At 38.2% G+C, this 22,334-nt stretch overlaps 1 protein-coding gene across 1 annotated transcript; it reads left to right on the forward strand.

Annotated features, from left to right (window-relative positions):
* The first annotated feature begins 1,124 nt into the window (after positions 1–1,124).
* LOC110727798 (cell number regulator 9-like) lies at positions 1,125–12,543 on the forward strand. The gene is made up of 4 exons (XM_021907368.1): positions 1,125–1,291; positions 1,661–1,732; positions 1,973–2,185; positions 12,187–12,543. Exons 1-4 carry the CDS (start codon positions 1,213–1,215, stop codon positions 12,261–12,263), a joined length of 441 nt encoding a protein of 146 aa, XP_021763060.1. The 5' UTR covers positions 1,125–1,212; the 3' UTR covers positions 12,264–12,543.
* Positions 12,544–22,334: the final 9,791 nt, after the last annotated feature.

Consider the following 22,334-nt stretch of genomic DNA (forward strand, 5'->3'; position numbering starts at 1 on the left):
GTCGGATGCTCGATCAAGCCCGCCGTATGGTGAGCACCTATACCAAATTACCAAAATGCAATTAAATGCACTCGTCTTTCCATGTTTATACAGGACCAACAGGAGCCTAGGATGGATATGGCTAAAGATTGTCACTTTGTGTGTATATGTGACTATGTTGTCTACGCTTCAAACCAAAACTCTTCCTAACTAACGGGGTCCGACTAGTACGACTTAGTACATTTTTTGCATGTGGCAGACAAGTAGAACACTTCTTTTTTTGGCATTCCTGCTTGTTGATATGCTTTGGGCCTTTCTTTGGCTATAAACTGATTAGCATGTAACACAACAAAGTTCCAATCATACATCTAACAAACAACAAACAACCTTTAGTTCTATTTGAGGCGGTCCCAAAGGATCCTCATGCCGTTTTATTGGAGGACTTGAGTGGAGTGGCTTGGCTTAAATTGGTGCCAGAGGGGTGATATGACTTGTTTTTGACTTAGGATGTTGGGTTGCTTCCTTTCTGTTTTTTCTTTTTTAGTCTAGCTAGCTTGTTCTGCCTTTTATTTTCTGTTTCTTTGTTAAAAATATAAAATAGAATAAAATAAAATAAAATCAACATGTAAAAGAACGAGCATATATTCTATTCTAGTTTGATAAAACTTATTTATAGTTATAAGATTAATTTATCTCAATCAAACTTGTGAACATATGTCTAAACTTATTCGAACTCATTTTGTATAATGCTACATATGCTAATCAGAATAAATCGATTATAAAAATGTAATCCAGGCCATACTACTTATCAAGTTCATTCACCCCACACACCTACACTATACCCTTTTCGGCTAAAATTGAGACTTGGTCCCATTTTAAAAATAAATTTAGAATTATTATGTTAATGGTTAAATGAGTTGCTCATTTTATTATCAATTACTCTGTAATTTTTCATGTCTGATTTGTCTGTATGTAATTATCTCTTTCTTATTATTTATTGAACATAATTTGTACCCGTACTAACATGTCAATATTTTATTGGATTTCTATAGTGTATTTTAATTTGATGGACACATAGAAGACCCTACCTTCCACTACAAATGAATTTTAACCAGCACTATATATTTGTTGCTAAATTTCCCCAACTTTATCATTAAAAATCTTTCATTTTTTTCTAAGTCCTTCAATTAATAATTTTAGTTTGATTGGTTTATCTATCATACATTCATCACCATGAAACAGGCGGAGCATCAACCAGCTACTAGTGACTTTACTACCGGTCTTTGTGATTGTTGCTCTGATTGTTCAAGCTGTAAGTACTGCTCATCAACTCATGATTCTACTACTCATTCCGATTTTTATCTTGCAAAAAGATTTCAAATACTAACAACGAAAAATAACATAGAGTAGCTTAATAATTTCATTTTATCATATTATTAATAATTACCTTTATTTATGTAACGAATTGATTAAAAGTAAATACTTGTATATATTTCAATTTCAGACCAAACATTAATTAATTGAACAAAATTTTACATGATAATAGTACGGAGTATTATTAGATTAATGCTATATTATGTATAATGTTAAAGTGAGATCGAGTTAATTTTGAAGCAGAGAAAGTTATACTAGTACATCATTTACTCTGACCTTATTCTAAAATTCAAAAATTTCATTGCAGGCCTTCTTACATTTTGTTGCCCCTGCATTTCCTTTGGACGAATTGCAGAGATTGTTGACCAAGGCTCATTATGTAAGTTCACCAGGACAACCTTACATTGACATCAATCGATATGCTACTAGATATACGTTACGTACATAAGAATATAAGTACTCCATATGTGACTGTCACGTACATAACACATACGGAGTACCATTGTTTCTATGTTACCCCGTATATGAATTTATTTATCTGATACTACTACATACAAAATTGTAACTAATTAATTAATTAATTAATTGTAAATGTTTAAAAATGAATTTGGTGTTGCAGCATGCTGTGCTGCTGGAACCTTCTACTTGGTACTTGCAACCTTTGTAGGGTTTCAATGGATATACTCATGCACATACCGTGCAAAGCTTAAGGCTCATTTCGGGATTCCGGAAAGCACTTGTGAGGATTGTTGCATCCACTTCTTTTGTCAATGTTGTGCCTTGGCTCAAGAGTATCGCGAGCTTAAACTCCGTGGCTACAACCCTGCTCTTGGTAATTAACCATCTATAGCCAATCTCTCTATATACAACGGATTTTGACAAAACATCAAGGTTATTTGGGGATTCCCTTATCCTTCCCCCTCCTGTCACAATAGTCCTAGCTCATTAAGGTTGGACCGGGGGATCGGACATGTTATGGATTAGGTTCATTGAGTAGTCATTCACCTCACTTTTCCTAATATAAAAATAATATAATGAATATTGTTTCGGGTGAAAACAATGGGACCTTGTCGAAGGTCCGATGAAGTGGAGAAGACTAGATTCGATCCAAGTAATGTTGGGCCGAAGGTTTCCTGCACAGTAAACACACGTAAACTAGCCTCGGGGGTGTTGCCGAGGAAGGCCCCTCCGATGCTAAAGTCAGTACAGTGCGTAGAAAGAGAACACTATGCAAGAGAATTAATTGCTTGAGGCTTTGCTTGAATGAATGTACAAATGTAATATTGATGGCTTTTATACCTCTGCATACATGGAGAAGTTGGGCCTTAGCCCAATTGGCTTGCCTTGAGGACTGATCTTTGACTTTAGCACAATTGGAGAGATGAACCTTGACCTTGGGCTTTTAATTGGATCATTTAATGCCTAAGCCCAATTGGACTAAATTGGACCCAAACAACTTGCCCCCCAGACCCGATTTGGAAGGATGACGGGTCGGGTTTGATTTAATCAGAAAAGGAGGGAAGTGAATGATTTGGAAGGATGACGGGTCGGGTTTGATTTGGAAGGATGACGGGTCGGGTTTGACTCTCGGCAAGACCTAAACTTCCCCCGGAAGAACAGTAAAAAGCCGGAGGGGAAATTCTCTCCGATCAATGTTATCTCGGGAGGAATATGCTCTCGGAGGGAGCACAAGCGACACCTTAGGGCTTTGACTCACCAGGTGAACAACGCTGACATTCAGTCTCCCCAATCGCCGGTGCCGAACATGACGTTCACAGCCGCCGACTGCCGGGGGATAACGTTCCCTCACGAGGATCCGTTGGTGATCATCGCCACGGTGGCCAACCACGACGTCAGTAAGGTCCTTGTTGACGGTGGCAGCGGAGCAAACATTCTGTTCCGAAAGGCCTACAATCAAATCAAGCTGAAGCCTAAGCACCTTACGCCGGTACCCTACCCGGTATCCGGGTTCAACGGGGCTTCAACTTATCCTGATGGGAAGGTGACACTTCCTATCACCATCGGCTGCGATGAGGCAGCCAGGAACGTCATGATTGAATTTTTGGTCATTGACGCTCCTTCAGTGTACAACGTGATTTTGGGGAGACCCATAATTCATGAGATCTAAGGGGTCGTCTCAACTTATCATCAGCTGATGATTTACGTCTCAGACGCTGGCTTCCCCGAAAGGATACAGGGCAACCAAAAGGACGCCCGAAGGTGCAACTACCTCAAGCCATCCAGTAGTCGCCCAGATGACGACAAGGATGAGGAGGAGAAAGAAAAAGAAAGAGAGACAAGTACAAAAAAGCCGAAAGGCCTAAGTGCTTCGGCCCAAGGATCTGTATCCAGAGGTAAAGGGCCCGAAAGGGAAAAGGCTAGCTCTTCAGCTGAACAGCAAGACTCAGAGAGCCAGCCGAAGAACAAAAAGACTGGGACACCTGCTGACATGGGCAGCAGGCCAGATTCTGAAGAGTCTAGTCCATCAGCAATGGACATGGACCAACAGACTGAAACAGTTGAGTTGGCCGAAGGAGACGTTGAGAAATGTGTAACAATCGGGATGGACCTTGATCCGAACACCCGTTGTGAACTTATTCAGCTCCTTCGGGACAACAGAGATGTGTTTGCTTTCTCGGCAGCTGATATGCCCGGGATAAGTCCAGACCTCATCTCCCATAAGCTTAATGTTGACCCAACGTGTCGACCAATTAAGCAAAAGAAGCGGAATTACTCCGCTAATAAGAACCGAGACATCGCAGCCGAGGTCAAAAAATTGCTGGAGGCAGGCTTCATCGAACCTTGCCAATATCCAGAATGGCTGGCAAATGTGGTGATGGTTCAGAAGGCCAATGGTACCTGGAGGATGTGCGTTGACTTCACGGACCTAAATAAGGCTTGTCCGAAGGATTTCTATCCCTTGCCGAGGATCGATCAGCTAGTCGATTCGACAAGTGGCCATGCCTTGCTTAGTTTCATGGACGCATTCTCGGGGTATCATCAGATCTTCATGCACCCCGACGATCGAGCAAAGACAGCATTCGTCACGAACGCTGGGGTGTACAATTACAAAATGATGCCCTTCGGATTGAAAAATGCGGGGGCAACCTATCAAAGGCTGGTGGATCAAGTTTTTGCCGATCAAAAGGGCCGAAACATGGAAGTCTATGTCGACGATTCAATCGTCAAAAGCAAAAAACCTAAGGACCATGTTAAGGACCTGGCTGAAACTTTCGCCACCTTAAGAAAGCATCAAATGAAGCTGAATCCGAAGAAGTGTGTCTTCGGCGTGAATTCAGGGAAATTCCTTGGGTTCATAGTCAGCAAAAGGGGGATTGATGCCAATCCCTCCAAAGTCAAAGCAGCGCTCGACCTTCCTGAGCCGAAAACAAAGCGGGATGTTCAGCGGCTCACCAGAAGAATGGCAGCCCTCTCGAGGTTCATTTCCAGAGCTTCGGATAAGGGGTTACCTTTCTTCAAAGCCCTGAAACTCCCGAAAACAAAAGAGCTCGTTTGGGAGGAAGAGCAAAAAGACGCCTTTAAACAGCTTCGGGAGCATCTGGCTCAACTCCCAACGCTGGCTAGCCCAGCAGAAGGAGAAACTTTGTACCTGTATGTGGCCGTTAGCCCAGCCACCATCAGTGCAGTACTGCTGAAGGAAGAAAGTAAAAGTCAGCAACCGATCTACTTTGTCAGTCATACACTGACGGATGCCGAGACTCGCTACCCTCTACTCGAGAAAGTCGCTTTCGCGGTAGTAGTAGCTGCTCGGAAGCCGAGGCCCTATTTTGATTGCCATCAGATAGTGGTCTTAACTGATCAGTCGTTGGAAAAAGTTCTCGGCAAGGTTGAAAAATCTGGTAGGCTAGCCAAGTGGGCTTTTGAGCTCACCGAATTCAGCATCAGCTACCGTCCGAGGGCTGCCATTAAGGCTCAAGATCTAGCGGATTTCTTGCCGAATGCTCATACCAAGAAGCGCTAGACAATGAAAAGAAAGTCTGGACCGTGTTTACGGATGGATCTTCCACCGAAAACGGTTCGGGGGCAGGAGTAGTGATAACTTCTCCCGAAGACAAATCCTTTGAGTATGCACTAAAATTTTCTTTTAAGGCCTCGAACAACGAAGCCGAATATGAGGCAGCAATCGCCGGCCTAGAATTGTGCATCTCCCTGGAAGCCGATCATGTCTGCCTGAAAACAGACTCTCAGCTAGTTGCATATCAGATTAGCGGCAGCTACGAGGCCAAAGAGCCCTCCATGATAGCTTATCTTGCCAAGACCAAGTCAGTCATTGCAGAGCTGAAAACTTTTGAGGTTCAGCTGATCCCAAGGGGTCAGAATACTCAAGCCGATGCACTCTCCAAACTTGCCAGTTCAACTCTTACCGAGCTGAACAGATCTGTATATGTAGAAGTGCGACGAGAGAGAAGTGTCGACGAAGCACCTGAAGTGTGCTGCGCTGACCTAGAGCCTAGTTGGATGGACCCCATCCTAGCTTTCAAGCTTCGGGGAGAAACTCCCGAAGATAAAGCTTTGGCCTCCAAGATGAAGAGAACCAGCTCAAGGTTCATTGTCTTCAGGGGGGAACTTCTGAAAAAGTCCTTCTCAGCCCCATTGCTGAAATGCGTGGGACCAACAGATGCAGATTATATCCTACGGGAGATTCACCTCGGCATCTGTGGGAACCACATTGGGGGAAGGACCTTAGCCCACAAGGCATTGAGGGCTGGATATTACTGGCCCACCATGATCGCAGATGCTAAGGAGCTAGTCCGGAAATGCGAAAAATGTCAAAAATACGCTCCAGTTATCCACCAGCCAGCAAGGGATCTTCAGCCGATCCTTAATCCACTCCCGTTTGCCCAATGGGGACTGGATATACTAGGCCCATTTCCAGAGGCTGTGTACCAGAAAAAATGGCTGATAGTTGGTGTTGACTACTTCAGTAAATGGATCGAGGCCGAAGCAGCCTCGAACATTACAGAGCAAACTGTCAGAAAATTTATCTGGCAGAATATCATCACTCGTTTTGGCATCCTGAGAGTATTTGTCTTCGATCATGGGAGGCAATTTGATAACTTACCATTGAAGCGGTATACAGATCAGTTCGGCGTCAAACTGGCATATTCGGCATCAGCAAATTTTATAACCGAAGGGTCCATGCAAGGCCTCTTAAAATTGGAGACCTTGTCCTTCGGAATGCTGTTGCAGTTCAGAAAGGCCGAATCCATGGGAAACTCTCAGCTGCATGGGAAGGGCCTTATGAAATCTGTGATGAGCTTCAGCCAGGGACATACCGACTTCGGCAGTTGGATGGAACTGAGTTGAAAAATCACTGGAACGCTGATGTACTGAAAAAATATCATGTGTAAACCCTTCGGGGCAGAACAATCTTTGTAAGTACATTTTGAACTAATGAAAGGCCTTGGAGCCGCCATTTATATAAATGTTTGCAACTTTTTATCCTTTCAAAGTTTTCTCGGTTCTATCTACTCTTTAAGGGTTTTTTATTCAGCCTCGTCTGAAACCTTCGCCTTCGGGTAACTGGGTTTCAGATTGCTGACAAAACTCGTCTTTTTAAAGAACACTGGTCTTTCAGCTGAAGTCAAACTTTAGTAAGACTTGTTCTCCAAAGACATGAGTCCATGGACAATTCTGGGATATTGCCTTAACTGAGCCTTGTATCCCAGAAAGCCATTATCCGAAACATTGCCTTCAGTTGGCCCTGTGTTTCGGATATCCATTTTTCAATGATAGACAGAAAATCAAGGATAACAGCAACTGTTGGAAATTGTTTATTCAGACTCGTCTGAAACCTTCGCCTTCGGGTAACTGGGTTTCTGATTGCTGGCAAACTCGTCTTTTTAAAGAACTCTAGTCTTTCAGCTGAAGTCAAGCTTCAGTAAGATTTGTTCTCCAAAGGCATGAGTCCATGGACAATTCTGGGATATTGCCTATCCCAGAAAGCCATTATCCGAAGCATTGCCTTCAGTTGGCCCTGTGTTTCGAATACCCATTTTTAAGAAATAAAGAAATTATTTATTCAGCTGAAGCCATACTTCAATTTCTGGGGGGGGGGGCAAGAAGCACTACCAGTGCAAGTTTATGTTCAGCAGAATTGAAGAAACAGTAAAGCACTCAAAAACAAAGCAGCTGAAGAAAAGAACATCAAATTAATAATTTATGCTCAGAAATTGAGCTACAAGTTCAAATAAGTTAAGAAACTATATCGGCAGCCGCCCACAAGCGGAAAATAACAGCTGCCGAAATACGTACAGAAGCAAAAAAATAAACTGTTTTGTACGACAAGGCAAGCTGAAGCAAAAAACAAACAAGGCAAAAATTCAGAAAGCGGCAAGTCTAAAGTTGAGCGCATGATGAACCGCAAGATTCTGAAGACGACTGCCCGAGTTCCTATGCTTCAGCCCGAGGATCAGACTGGTCAGCATTGTTGGGCCCCATGGTGGTCTCAGCCCCAGCAGCAGAAGAAGCAGGCTTTGCACTCTGCCGAGCCTCCCTTTCCCTCTGTTCAACCTCCAACTCCATTCTCTCAGCTTCTTCTTCGGCTTCCTCAGCCTTAAGGATTTCAGCTTCGACTGGAGTTGCATACTTCATATGAGGGTCTTCGGGATCCTGGACCCATTCAGCACATTTGGACCAGTCCAACTTCGGCTCAGCATGAAGGCAAACTCTTCGGCACACTCTGAACCCGTTTCTGAAACCCATTTCATATTCTTCCTGGGTATAGACACGGACTTTGAGTAGAGCCTCAGCATCAGCCAACTTCTTCTGGGTCTCCTCCAAGTCTTCCTTGGATTTCTTCAGCTCATCGGCGAGCTTGAAGGAGGAACCTTTTAGCTCATTCAGCTGCTGCTGAACTTGGGAAGCCTCTGTCTGGGCCTGGGCCACTTCTTCCTTTTTGGCCATCAGCTGATCCTCAGCTTCTTGGAGCTTAGCTCTCTGAGCTTCAGCAGCAGCAGCAGCCTCTGAGAGTTGGACATCCCTGGCTTGGAGCATCTCTTCAGCAGCCATTCTGTTGGCTTCAAGAGCTTCTAGCCGTTGCTGCACTTCAGCTTGTGCAGCAGCTCCTTCCTGGATTCGGCTCTCAATGGTAGCCTTGAATTTGGAGATGTCCACTCCCATGTGCTCTTGGAGGAATTTTTCCCCTTCCATCAGTGGGGGAAAAACTTCCTTCTCCATAGCATCGCAGAAGGTTTTGAAGGCTTCAGCAGCTTTTTTCTCATATTCTTCACCCTTCTGATGCTTCTCTTCAGCTGCTGCTTGCTTCAGCTTAGCAAGCTTTAACTCCTCTTCGGCTACCTTTTTGTCGTGCTCGGCAGCGTCTACCCTATCTTGTAGGGTATCTATCAGCTCTACAGTGAGAGTCTGATTGTGCACGAACTGAAAACAGGAGCACAAATTAAAATAAAAAATAGAGCTGAATTTTAGAGGAGATAAAGGCAAGGAAAATCACCTGCATCATCAGCAGTTGGTTAGACCTGGCTGGGTCAGGAACTGATCTGCTGGATTCGCCCATCCCAACAGTGGCCTTCAGCGACCAGATTCTTGCCCTATCTACTTCGGACGTGCCAGCAAAATCGCCGAAGTAGGCTGCAGCACCTTCTCGGTTCTGACCCCATATGAGGTCCCAAATGTGATCTGGGATTGGAATTCGGGGGGCCGAGAAACCCATTTCTCCAGATTGCAGAGTCTGGAAGGAAGGAAAGGATGACGACGGAGCTTCTTTAACTTTGGATGGCTCAGCATCCTCCTTCTCAGAAGAGTCAATTATTATGACCTCTTCTTCTTCAGGGGTGAGGACGAAGGCCTCAACCTCTCTTGCAATGTCTGCCGTGAAACCCTCAGCACTGGGCATCACGACATCCTCATTCTTGTGCTCAGCAGCACTCTCTTGAACTTCTTCTTGGACCCCTCCCTTAGGTTCGGGAGTTTTCTGATCCACCTCCATCTCGGGAGGTGGCAGAGGGGTCTTTGGAGGTGATTGAGGTGGTGGCCGGGGAACCCTCGGCGATCCATTGCCTTCCTCGGGTTCCCTTATTTCGACGCCGATGGTCATCGGCCTCCGCTGAAAGTCATGGGGGCCGATGATGGCCATTCTTCGGCGCCTTTTCTGAAGCGGCTGCTCGTCCATGTCTGAGTCTGAGGACTCTTCTTGTATCTGGTCTTCGGGACGAATAGGGGCTTTCCCTTCTCTGTGTCTATTACTCTCTTCAGACTGTAAAAGACAGGGGGGGAGGAAGAATGTGAAAAAAAAAAACAAAACAACAAACAGAAACAGAAACAGACAAAATTAAGTCTGAAAGCTCACCGAGGTCTTCAGCAAAGCCTCGTCTTCTTCAGCTGCCCTAGCTGCAGCTTCTTCTTCAGCAGCCCTTGAGGACCCTTCTCCTCCTTCACAAGCTTCAATAACCCGTGCAACCTCTTCGGCCGTACGGGCAGCTTCAGCTTCTTCGTCCAGCAGCTGAAACCAGGGATCTCTCTTCTTCCACTAAGGCTACTGCCTCTGATACAGAGCAACAGCCTCAATTTGGAAATGGGAAGAGTCTAGATGAACTTCTCTATGCCTCGGTTCAGTGATAGAGGGGGCCCGATCAGTTACAACTCGTTCTCGGTTGACGCCAAGACGAGTGTAGTTAATGCCGACGTTGGTCTCGTCCCGCTCTGAAAAAGAAAAGGGGAAAGGTCAGTTCAGTTAGGTTGGCACAGCATAAAAAAGCGAAGTGAAAGAGGAGAAAAAGAGATAATTAAAAGGCCTCGGCCCCAGCCGAAGAAGCTTACCATCCTTAAACTTTCGGCTGAGGCCGACAGCTGCTAGCATGTTCTCTTGGAAAACATAATGCGTATCGGGGAGCCAAGTCTCCGGGATATGCTGCATTCGGCCGCTGCCCCCCCGGTTCGGCAGCTTGCCGAAGATATTCTGTTGATTAAGGTTCGGATCTGGGCCGTTATCTGCGGGGGGACCTAAACTTCCCATGTTGGGATCAGGCTCAGCAAGGTACCGGGGAGCGCTGAAGACGCAAGGGTGGCCCGGGTCCGTGGGTGCCCTAACCCAAATCCATTGACCTCTCCAGTCCTTGTCTGAAGAGTCGTTCGGCCACATGGTTAGGTACTGGGGCCGAGACTCAATCCGGTACCACCCAGAACCATGACTTCCGTGCCCACTTTGAATATTTGGCACTAGCCGATGAAGCTTTTTGAAGCAGTGCAGGTTCGGCACATACCTGAAGAACTTGCAGACCCATAAGTATGTCATCACCCTTCGGATGCTAATAGGAGTTAGCTGACATAGGGAAATATTGTAATGGATCAGCAAGTCTTGGACGAATACGTCCAAAGGGAACCTCAGCCCATACTGAAGTTGTCTTGTGTACACCCCCACATACCCCGGGGGTGGACGATGGATTCTATCGGATGCCACGGGCATTCGGCACCAATATCCATCAGCTTCAAGGATGCCGTAATGCAACTCAATTTGTTCGGCAAACCGATACTGTTCGGCATTCTCCACCCACCATGAGTAGGGGCGGTTCTTTATCATGGCCGAAGCTACTTCGGCATCCTCCCACTCTGAAAACCCGGGAAGGATATCCCAAAGGACAGCGGGAACTTCATCATCCCGCCCAGAAGCGCTCGGCCCCTCCGTTCTCTGAGGAGGAGCCGAGGAAATTGGAGTCGCCCTAATCCCTTCAGCAGGGTCAGACTCTGCTCTTTGTCCATTCCAGGTCCCAATCCTGTTCCTGGGATCGGGAATTGGCCTTGCTCTTCTTGGAGCACGGGCTCTACCCCTAACTCCTCTCGCCATTGATAATTTCGAAGAAAAAAGTCGAAAAAAAAAGGGAAGGAGTTCAAATTCGAAGAAAAATAAACTAAAATCAAAGGAATTTACCTTAATCTGAAGCGAAAGTTGCCGATTTACGAATTGGTAGTGGCAAGTCTCAGTTTCTAAGCTTAATGCTCGGGGAATTTGCGAAGTTTTGATGCGGGTTCTTGGGTTCTCTCGAGAATTCTGGGTTTGTGTTGGTGAATAAGTGAGGAGAGATGACGCGCCTCTAATTATATCTCCAGAAATGGGAATACGGGGAGTCCGCATTTCAATTTCTCTTAAATACCCCACTAAGTAACCGTTAAACACACGACCTTGCGATTAAACTGCCCATTATCCGTCCAACTTCCACAATTATCCGCCTTAACTGTTGTTATCTCATTAATTACGGTTTAATTACGGTTTAAATTCAAATTTTTGGATTAATTAAATCATTCACTTCCCTCCTTTTCTGATTAAATCAAACCCGACCCGTCATCCTTCCAAATCGGGTCTGGGGTGCAAGTTGTTTGGGTCCAATTTAGTCCAATTGGGCTTAGGCATTAAATGATCCAATTAAAAGCCCAAGGTCAAGGTTCATCTCTCCAATTGTGCTAAAGTCAAAGATCAGTCCTCAAGGCAAGCCAATTGGGCTAAGGCCCAACTTCTCCATGTATATAGAGGTATAAAAGCCATCAATATTACATTTGTACATTCATTCAAGCAAAGCCTCAAGCAATTAATTCTCTTGCATAGTGTTCTCTTTCTACGCACTGTACTGACTTTAGCATCGGAGGGGCCTTCCTCGGCAACACCCCCGAGGCTAGTTTACGTGTGTTTACTGTGCAGGAAACCTTCGGCCCAACATTACTTGGATCGAATCTAGTCTTCTCCACTTCATCGGACCTTCGACAAGGTCCCATTGTTTTCACCCGAAACAAATATTTTAGACTTTATTTATCAGAAATTTATGTGCTAATTAAAGTTTGAAATTCTATGAATGTGTCTAGGATGGGAAGGAAATATGGAGAGACAAAAGGCATCAATTGTGCCTCCTCAAATGCCTGTGGGCGGCATGATTCGATAAGCCTCACGGACAATAAAATGGAGTATGAGAAATTGTCTTTGCAGTCTATGTATAATACTCGTATATACGGGGTATATTGTATGATAAATATATACTCGGTATATGTTGTATGTAGTTTTAATTTTCATTGATATACTCCTGGCCTATCTCAATTTCTGTATTTATGCATTGCTTGTGTATGTCCATCATCCACTTATACAAGTATATGGCTAGTCCACATATAATGAATGCTCAAAAAATATTTTACTTTAACTAAGTGAACAAAGTGATTATTACCATTTGACATCAATTGTATAATTGATTTCTATCGTGTTACATTGTTAGAAATTTGAGAGAATTCAATCCAGGCCACTTACAAGCCTAAAGGATATTCTATACTAAAATCAATTGGACCAATATACGATTGGTAACAATAAGTGTAATTGCTCTGAAACGTAAAGTGATAATTCAATCCAGGCCACTTACAAGCCTAAAGGATATTCTGTACTTTCTTCTTTCTCTATTAAGAATTTGAACAAGAAAAATTCACATGTGAATAACAGCTCTGTACTCAAAACATACAAAGTACGAATTAAAATATCATCAAATTAAAGAACTATGGAGTATGACTCAATTTTCATACATTATGTATAAATCTAATATCATATTATATCATTAATATATAAAGTCGGTCTTGCAGTCAGGTCACGAGACATCAACACTTAGCATTTCAGTTTTTCGCCACGTGTCGTGCCATGTAGGTGACCAATAGGTATTGTGACACATATGGTGCTAAATAATTGAATTTTGGTAGACTTTTGAAGATAAAAATGTTGTATAGAGTTTTATTATTGATACACTACTAATATTTTATATATACAAAACTAGATAAAGCCCGTGCGATACACGATTTATTTGTATTTTTCAAATAAAATATTTTACTAAATATATATTTATCTAATAAAATTTGTGATATTCGCTTGCTTTGAATTTTTTTTATTATAAAATGAATTATTAACCTTTTTTTTCCTCATATTTAGATAAAATTCGTAATATAAATAGATAATATTTTATTTTACAAAATTTCGTATGTGGCTGGTCACACCGTGTGGTCGGAATTACTTGGTCAGGAGTTACTTGGTTTATCAAGGGTTACTCAATCGATCAGAGGTTATTCGGTAAGTGTTTGGGAGTGTCTCATCCAGCCTTACGATATGACCAGCCACACAAAAAACGCGCTAATTTTATTTTTTTATAATTAATATAAATTTTGTTTTGAAAGAATAATTAATATAAATTTTTTGTTCTAAAATAAATTGCAATTTTTTTTTTCATTGGCTAAAATATAACATTTTCCTATGTGACGCTCTAAAATTAATCTTACGTGGCATAATCCTATTGTGGCGTTTTAAAATATTAATCCTACGTGGCGCTGTTTTATTATAATCCTGCGTAGCGCTTTAAAAAAAACTAATCTTACGTGGCATAATCTGATTGTAGCGTTTTAAAAATATTAATCCTAAGTGGCACTCTAATAATTTTTTAAAAAATAAAATCCTAGGTAGTGCTCTAAAAACTCGGGAAAAAACTCCCCTTTATATATATATATATATATACTAGTCTTGTGCCCGGATAGTTGATAAAATTTAAGATAACATTTTTACTTGAATGTTAATAAATACAGTCATATAATCCGTTATGATAATGTAGGATATTTAGACATACGATATCATATGGCTTATATTTATATAATAGTGTACTTTTTGTAGTTTTATTTGTAAATAAATATCTATGTTATTATTGACTTGAAATTACTTATATTGAGCTTAAATTATTTTCACTGAAGTTAAAGTATTTTTACCAAACTAAAATTATTTTTATAGATTAAAACTTATTTTTACTGATTCTCTATTATTTTTTTAATTAAATAACAATGCATTTTGTATGCGGGTAGCCACACCATCTGGCCGGACAAGGTAAAACTGACCGAGTAACCCTTGTAATACTAACTGAGTAACCTCTAACACTGACTATGTAACCCCTATCTATAACATTAATTGAGTAACCACTATAACACTGCTACCAGGTAACCCCTATAGCAGCCACGAAGTAACTTTTATAATAGTTGGTGACGCGGTTTGACCAGCTACATATACATAAAAGTTTGTGATTAAATATATTATAAATGGATCTTATTTTAAAGAACTTTTTAAAACGAATTTGATGATGAAAATAGAATTGAGTTTAAGATATTTATAAAAAGTTATGATTAATTTTGTATATATGAAACATTAGAATTCTATCGATAATTAAACTCTATACAACAATTTTATCTTAAAAAATCTTTCCAAAAATCGGTTACTTAGCATCATACGTGTCACAATAATACCTATTTATCGCCTACGTGACGCGATACTTGGCGAAAAACTAGAATGCCAAGTGTCACTGTCTCGTGGCCTGGCTGCGAGACCGTCTTTATTTATTAGTGATATGATATTAGATTAATCATAACTCGGCTCTATTTCCATCATAAAATTTATTTTAAAAAATTCTTTAAAATAAGATCCATTTATATATATTTAAAATAATAGAGAATCAGTAAAAATAAGTTTTAACCGATAAAAATACTTTCAATTTAGTAAAAACTAGGTTAAAATCCCATGTAATGCACGATTGTTAAATATTTTTGACAATAATATTACAAAATATAAAGTATATAAAAGATATTAAAAAATATTTCATTTGGGTATATATGGAATATGATTGTCAAACTGGAAAGAAAATACATAAGGTATAAATAGTTTACTTAAAGATTTTGCCAAAAAAAGAAGAAAAAAAGAAAAGAAAAGAGAGAAGCGAAAAAGGCGGGAAAATTTTTCACAAGGGAATGACAAATGTCATGGAAGGATTTGTTTTTAGTGAGATTAATAGATAATTTAAGTATGATATCGCACGTCTAAATATCCTACATAATCAAAAGTGATTATATGACCGTATTTAACATGAAGCCAAAAAGTTTATCGTAAAATTCAATAAACAACCTGGGCATCGTCCGGGGCACAAAACTAGTATATATATATATATATATAAAAGGGGAGTTTTTTTCCCAAGATTTTAGAGAGCCACGATTTTTATTTTAAAAAAATTATTAGAGCGCCATGTAGGATTAGTATTTTTAGAGCGTTACTTATAGGATTATGCCACGTAGGATTGTTATTTTAAAGCGCCAAGTAAGATTAAATTAAAAATTTAAATTTATTATAAAAATAAAATACTATCTTTTTAAATTGAAAATTTTATCTAAGAGAAAAGAAACATTTATTTTATTTCGTATATATATATATATATAAAAAATACTATTAAACTTAAAAAAAATAAAATTCACGTTCAATTGATATTTTAAAAAAATTGGATTAGATGAAAAAAATAATGAAATATGACAAGTGATTATAATAAAATATTTTATAAAAATATACTAATAAAAAAAATGAAATCAAGTTAAATTATATAAAGGGGAGTTTTTTCCCAAGATTTTAGAGAGCCATCTAGAATTTTGATTTTTATAAAATTATTAGAGTGCCGTGTAGGATTCGTATTTTTAGAGCGTTACGTATATAGGATTATGCCATGTAAGTTTGTTATTTTAAAGCACCATGTAAGATTAAAATTAAAAATTTAAATTTATTATAAAATAAAATACTATCTTTTTAAATTGAAAATATTATCTAAGAGAAAAGATTATTTTATTTCGTACATATAAAAAAATACTATTAAACTTTTTTAAAAAATGAAATTCACATTCAATTGATATTTAAAAAAAATTGGATTAGATAAAAAAAATAATGAAAATATGACGAGTGATTATAATAAAATATTTTATAAAAATATACTAATAAAAAAAATGAAATCACGTTTAATTAAAAAAAAATATCAGTTTTCTCTAAAAAAAAAAACAGTTTTAATTTAAATACTAAAAATAAGAAAAAATCATTGAAATTGCAAAAAAAAAATGTTCATCATTTATAATTTATTCGTATTTTCTACGTTAACAAAATAAAATTGATGAATGAAATTTTAAAATGTAAATTAATAAATATAAAATATTATCTTTTGATATTAGAAATTTCATCTAAATATATAACGAATGAGAGAAAATTCATAATTTATTTTAAAATAAATAAAATAAAAATATTAAATGATAATATGATATACTACGTACAACGAATAAATAAAGTAACAAATTTTATCACAAACATAGGAAAAAAATATAAATTGTAAAAAAATACAAACAAACCGTGCAATGCACGGACTCCATCTAGTTACAATTATTTAAAAAGTCTTCATGGTGATTAAAAAATCCCCTACAAAATGATCTAAGCTTTAAATTATATATTACACAATAAAATATAATTGATAATATTATGATTATAATATAACTAACTTTTAATTTGGATATGTTCATATCTTTGCTCAATGTAATATTGTAATATATTCCTTATAAATATAACGCCATAATGGCTTATCTCTATTCTTTAGGAGACCCTCAATTATATTAATCTAAGAGGGCCGGCCTAAAAACAACACAAACACACATAAAAAGGAGAGAAAAAATTATTGTCTTTTAATTTGTGATTAAATACAATGGTGAGGTTTCTTATGTGCATGGTGACTCTATTCCGTACTGGATTGCTGGTTTTGGATTTCTTGGAAACATTGGGAGTGTGTTAGTCATCACTAAGTAATTAAGCTCAAAGATGGCGCACGGTACGTGCTGTAGATGTGGTGGTGGTGATATGATGTCGACGATGGAGATGGAGACGAAGATGGAGAGGGAGGAGTGTGTGGCGCCCGTGGTGGCGGAAGTGTTAGGAAAAGTCAACGCCGTTGGTTGTGTAGTCTCTATCTATCCTACATACTCTTTGATTATTATTTGGTGTTGTATGTTGTAATTTTGTAATGTAAGTGATAGGTATCATATGTAAATAATACACTGCACCCTACTTGCTATTTTATCTATTTTGTACATAAAATGATTGATAAAATTCATCTATCTATTTCATAGTCAATTATATATATGGATCTTTATTTTATCAATATAATTATATTATTGATCTAAGACTTTATCAATGTCTAAAAATTTGCTGAACTTTCAAAGAAGGTAACACAAATCTATTAAGATACATTACTTTTATTTATAATTTAATATTAGTCAACAACATATATATGATGATATGTAAGAGCCCATATATACATAAAAACTAAGGAAGGAAATAGAGGAGCTAATTAATTAAGTGTGATAGATCAAATGGTGAGGTTTCTAAGTTCTAAGCATGGTGAGATGTTCTAGTATGGAACGGTAGTTTTGAGTTGCTTGGAAGCATTGAGGGTGTCTTGGTGTTGGTATGTTTGATGGTTTTGTCCATTTCATTCATGTCCATGATTTTAGTTGCTTGTGCTGATCACTTTGGTCATCCAAGAAGACGGTGACGTTGGGGTCGCGGTGGTGGTTTCGGCGGAGGAGATGGAGATGGAGGAGGAGGATGTGGCGGCGGCGGTGGTGGGGTGGTGATAATATATATATATATATATATATATATATATATATATATATATATATATATATATATATATATATATATATATATATATATATATATATATATAGAAATAGGATCATATGAGACCACCCCCCTTATGTGAGAACCCTATTATATGTGAGGACATATTACAACCGTTGGATCAATTTCATCCAACGGTCATAATACAACCCGGTAAAACAAAGCTCATTTATTTCAAATTCATTTCCTGCGTTTTTTCTCTCTCCTCCTTCTTCCTTTCGCTCAATTTTCTCTCTCCTCCTTCAATATTACGGTTTTCTACTCTGTTGCTCTTTGATTTTTCATCACAAGTTCTTCAATCTTCATCAATTCTTCGTTAATGTGAGTCTATTGTTTATACATTTGCTGTTTTTCAATTAATTTTATGTTACATTCATTGTTTATTTTCGTTTTGATTTTCGTTTAATTTGTTTTGATTATCGTTTTTTTGTTGATTATAGTTTTATTTTCGTTTTCTTGAGTAATTATCAAGTTAATTTTAGTTTTATTTGGCTGAATTTAGGTCTTACTAAGTGTCCTTGCTTTGATTTTGTTGCGATTTTTGCTTGATTTTCGTTTTCCTTTTCGTTTAATTTGTTCTGATTTTAGGTCATTAATTTTAGGTTACTTTGTGTCGATTATCTTTTAGTTTTTTTTTGTTGATTTTAGTTTTTTTCGTTTTTTTGAGTAATTATCAAGTTATTTTTAGTTTTATTTTGTCTGAATTTAGGTTTTTACAAGTCTTCTTGCTTTGGTTGTGTATTTGAGAAATTATGTTGTGGTTTTGTTGCGAGTTTTGTTGCTCTATTGTTTTGTAGAAACTTTACAAGAGCTTCGTGCAAACATTAAGCAGTTGTTTGGAGGGAAAGGGGGGAGGGGGGGGGGGGTGGGTGGGAAGTCAGACCGTGGAGACACTCAATTTTATGACTGCTATGATTGATGACACTCAATTAAACTAATCCTTTAATTGCTTTCGGATCGAAGCTTGTATGTATGTTAAATGTGCTTTGTTTTTTATAATGTCGGGGCTTGGATTTATGGGGCTATAGGCTATTAAAATCTACTCTAGCAACAGTGGATGTTGTATATAACTGTTTTTGTCAATGGCAGGACTATGTATGCTTAATGCTTTAGTTAGGATCCTTAACTACTGCTACACTTGAAGTACAAAAGAAGGTCTTAAAGATCATAGAGAGCACTTCCTAAGCATGCCTTATCATAAATCTAAATTGATTAGAGTTTATAGATGGATATATACGAGTTGTTAGTATAGCTCGAAAGAAAACAAAGTTTGGAATGACATTCTAGCAACATGTGTGTAAATTTATAAGATAATGGTTATTTATTCTTTTGGGATTTGATTCAAAATAGCTGAACTCTGAACCAGTTCCCCAAACCGCTAAATTTCCTTTTCTTTTGGTTTGGTTGCTGATTTTTCATCCTTGCCTGCTGTTGCTACATTTGTGTTTGAAGTACCAACGTTCTGTTCTTTGTGCAAAATTTCTGGACCAGAACGGTATTATGGAGAACTCAGTTTACGAAACTTGCTTATTGCTGCTACATTTGTGTTTGATGTACCACGTTCTGTTTGCATGAGCTCTTGACTTGAACAGTATGTAGAAGAACTGAGTTTGCAAAACCTGACCTGAACCTATTTGATGTTAGCGTTTGGCTTATAAGCTAGAACTATCGACAAACCAGCAGATAACTACGAATCAACCAAAATTTTTTTGGTCAATTCGTTTGACAGCTCAAGTAGCTCCAATTTTTTTTATATAATAGCTGAAATTATGGTTTTCGTAGTGCCAAAGCACTCTAGATCTCATTGACAATATTTGTCTGATTTGGTAGCTGTTCTTTAGCTGTGTGTAAAATAAAATAGAGAGAATTATTTTATCAGGAGTAGAAGCGAAAGCAAGCTAGTCAGCCACCAACTACAGAGAACAATGGCATCATTTCAACTATCCGTTGCCTGCATTATTATCTTTTGACCATTCCAAGCATAGTTCTTTTTTTGTTGATAGCCTCACATATATTTTTCTTTAATAAATAAATATTTCACCACTAAAATTAATGATTGTATAAAATTATTGGTCAAAAGTCGTCTTAATTTCTGTTAAATTATTACTAGTATATCTTTATATCCCATTTCATATAATAACAATAAATAATACACCAAGGTATATAGAAGTATTATTATTATTATGATTATTATAAAGTTGATTGACAAAGTCGTGTTGGATAATACTCGTACTACAACAAGTAAAACTCAGTTTTCAGTGAGTTAGGTTTTTCTTTTTGAAGTATGTGGTACCCTGGAATAGCTTAAAGGAGCAAATCGGCAATGACTCAGTCATATGGCCTTATATCCTTCGTTCTGCTAAACTGTGTGTTTGAGTCACTAGTGACCATGGCATAAGCCTCTGCATCAAAACAGAAAAAAACACCACAGACAAAATACAACCAGAAAAAACAGAAAACCAATAAGGAAACAAACAGAAACTAGCTTGCATTCCTAAGTTGAAACAACCATTTGACTTGGGCTCTTGTCCATCTTCTGTTTATTAGTTACTGGCTTCTGTTTATAGATGCAACATTGTAGATTAAGTTACCTTACATTTTTTTTTGGTTTTTTTTATAACAGTGCTATGGATTCTTCAGTTGCTACTGATATTAACAATGCTAAAGATTATACATATGTACATTTGGAAAGGATAATGTACGTATTTTGTTATTTCCTTATTTTATGTTGTCTTATCAAATGCTTGTTGATTTAATGAATTATTAAAGAAATGCTTGCTAATTTGACATATGAGCAAATAACTATATGCTTATTTTCGAAATGAGCAAAAAACTGTTTGCTCATTTCCCAAATGAGCAAAAAACTGATTGCTCATTTCCCAAATGAGCAACTAACTATTTGCTCATTTCATAAATGAACATCTATGTGTTTGCTCATTTCACAAATGAACATCTATGTTTTTGCTCATTTGTGTAAAATTAGCAACTAAATATTTGCTCATTTGACAAATGAGCAACTAACTATTTGCTCATTTGTTAAATTAGCAACTAAGTATTTGCTCATTTGACAAATGAGCAACTATCTATTTTGCTTATTTTATAAATAAGTAACAAATTATTTGCTCATTTGACAAATGAGCAAACTAATGTTTGCTCATTTCACAAATGAGCAAACTAATGTTTGCTCATTTCACAAATGAGCAACTAACTATTTGTTCATTTGAGAAATGAGCATCTATGTTTTTCCTTATTCGTTAAATCTATGTGATATTTGACTTTTTTTATGATATTGTATCAGCAGGAATTCTATTGAAAAGGAGTCTGGTGCGAATGCCGGTTCATCAGGAGCGGCTACTGTCGATGCCGGTTCATCAGGGGCTGCTGACGAGGCTGGTTCACCAGGGGTTGCTGCCGAGGCTGGTTCACCAGGGGTTGCTGCCGAGGCTGGTTCATCAGGGGTGCTGCCGAGGCAGGTTCATCAGGGGCTGTTGCCGAGGCAGGTTCATCAGGGGCTCTAGTGGCAGAGGAGAAGATCAGTGAAAAGAAGAAAAAGAAAATCAAAGTAGTTGCTACAAAGGGTAAAGCAAAAAAGGTTGAAAAAAGAGTGAAAGAAAAGCATAATGTGAAGTTTGAGGATCCAGACAGTGAAGATGCTGTTGATGAAGTGCAGAAATCAAAATATGTTGTTTATGGGACGTTGCGTAATAGGATGTCACCTTCATCTGTTGTTAATGTTTTTAAGGAGTTTTCTGAAGATCAGTTGACTGCCATTAGAGCTATAGGATTTGGGTCTTTGGAGTTTTTGAAAGTGTCCCAACTGCCTTTGCAATTGGGTTTTTGGTTAGTCAAGCACTTTGATGCTCATAGTTGTACGTTGAATATTCCTGATTCCGATCCTTTCAAAATTACGGAACAACATGTACATGATGTCCTAGGGCTGCCAGCTGGAGGCATGGAGATGGATGCTAATCTTTTTTCAAAGGATGATAAAGTTATTAACCAGTGGAAAAAACAGTTCCCAAAGAACTCATTATCTGTGAACATTGGGGAACTTTCAATGTACTTGAAGAACCATAAATCAGTTGGGCCAATGTTCAAACGCAATTTCGTAGTTCTTTGTGTTTCCACTTTAATGTCAGGTAGTTTTTTCATTTTCATATTTCTTATTTTAATTTCATTTTGTTCATTTTAATTTCATTTTGCTCATTTTAGTTTCATTTTGCTCATTTTAGTTTTTGTTTGATCATATTTTTTTAATTTTGTTATTTTATGTTAGGAGGACAAAACAAGAATGTTAATCATGACGTTCTCACATATTTGAGTAATGTTGCTAAAATCAAGGATTTAAATTGGTCGAAGTTTATCCTTGATTCTCTTGTGAAGGCGAAGATCAAATAGGATGAGCTTCCTACTCGCTACTTTCCAGGATCTTTATTATTTCTTATGGTATGTTTTTATGTGTTGCATTTTATTG

The sequence above is a fragment of the Chenopodium quinoa genome, unplaced genomic scaffold, assembly GCF_001683475.1.
Source record: "Chenopodium quinoa cultivar QQ74 unplaced genomic scaffold, ASM168347v1, whole genome shotgun sequence".
In the NCBI taxonomy this organism is placed as follows: Eukaryota; Viridiplantae; Streptophyta; class Magnoliopsida; order Caryophyllales; family Amaranthaceae; genus Chenopodium; species Chenopodium quinoa.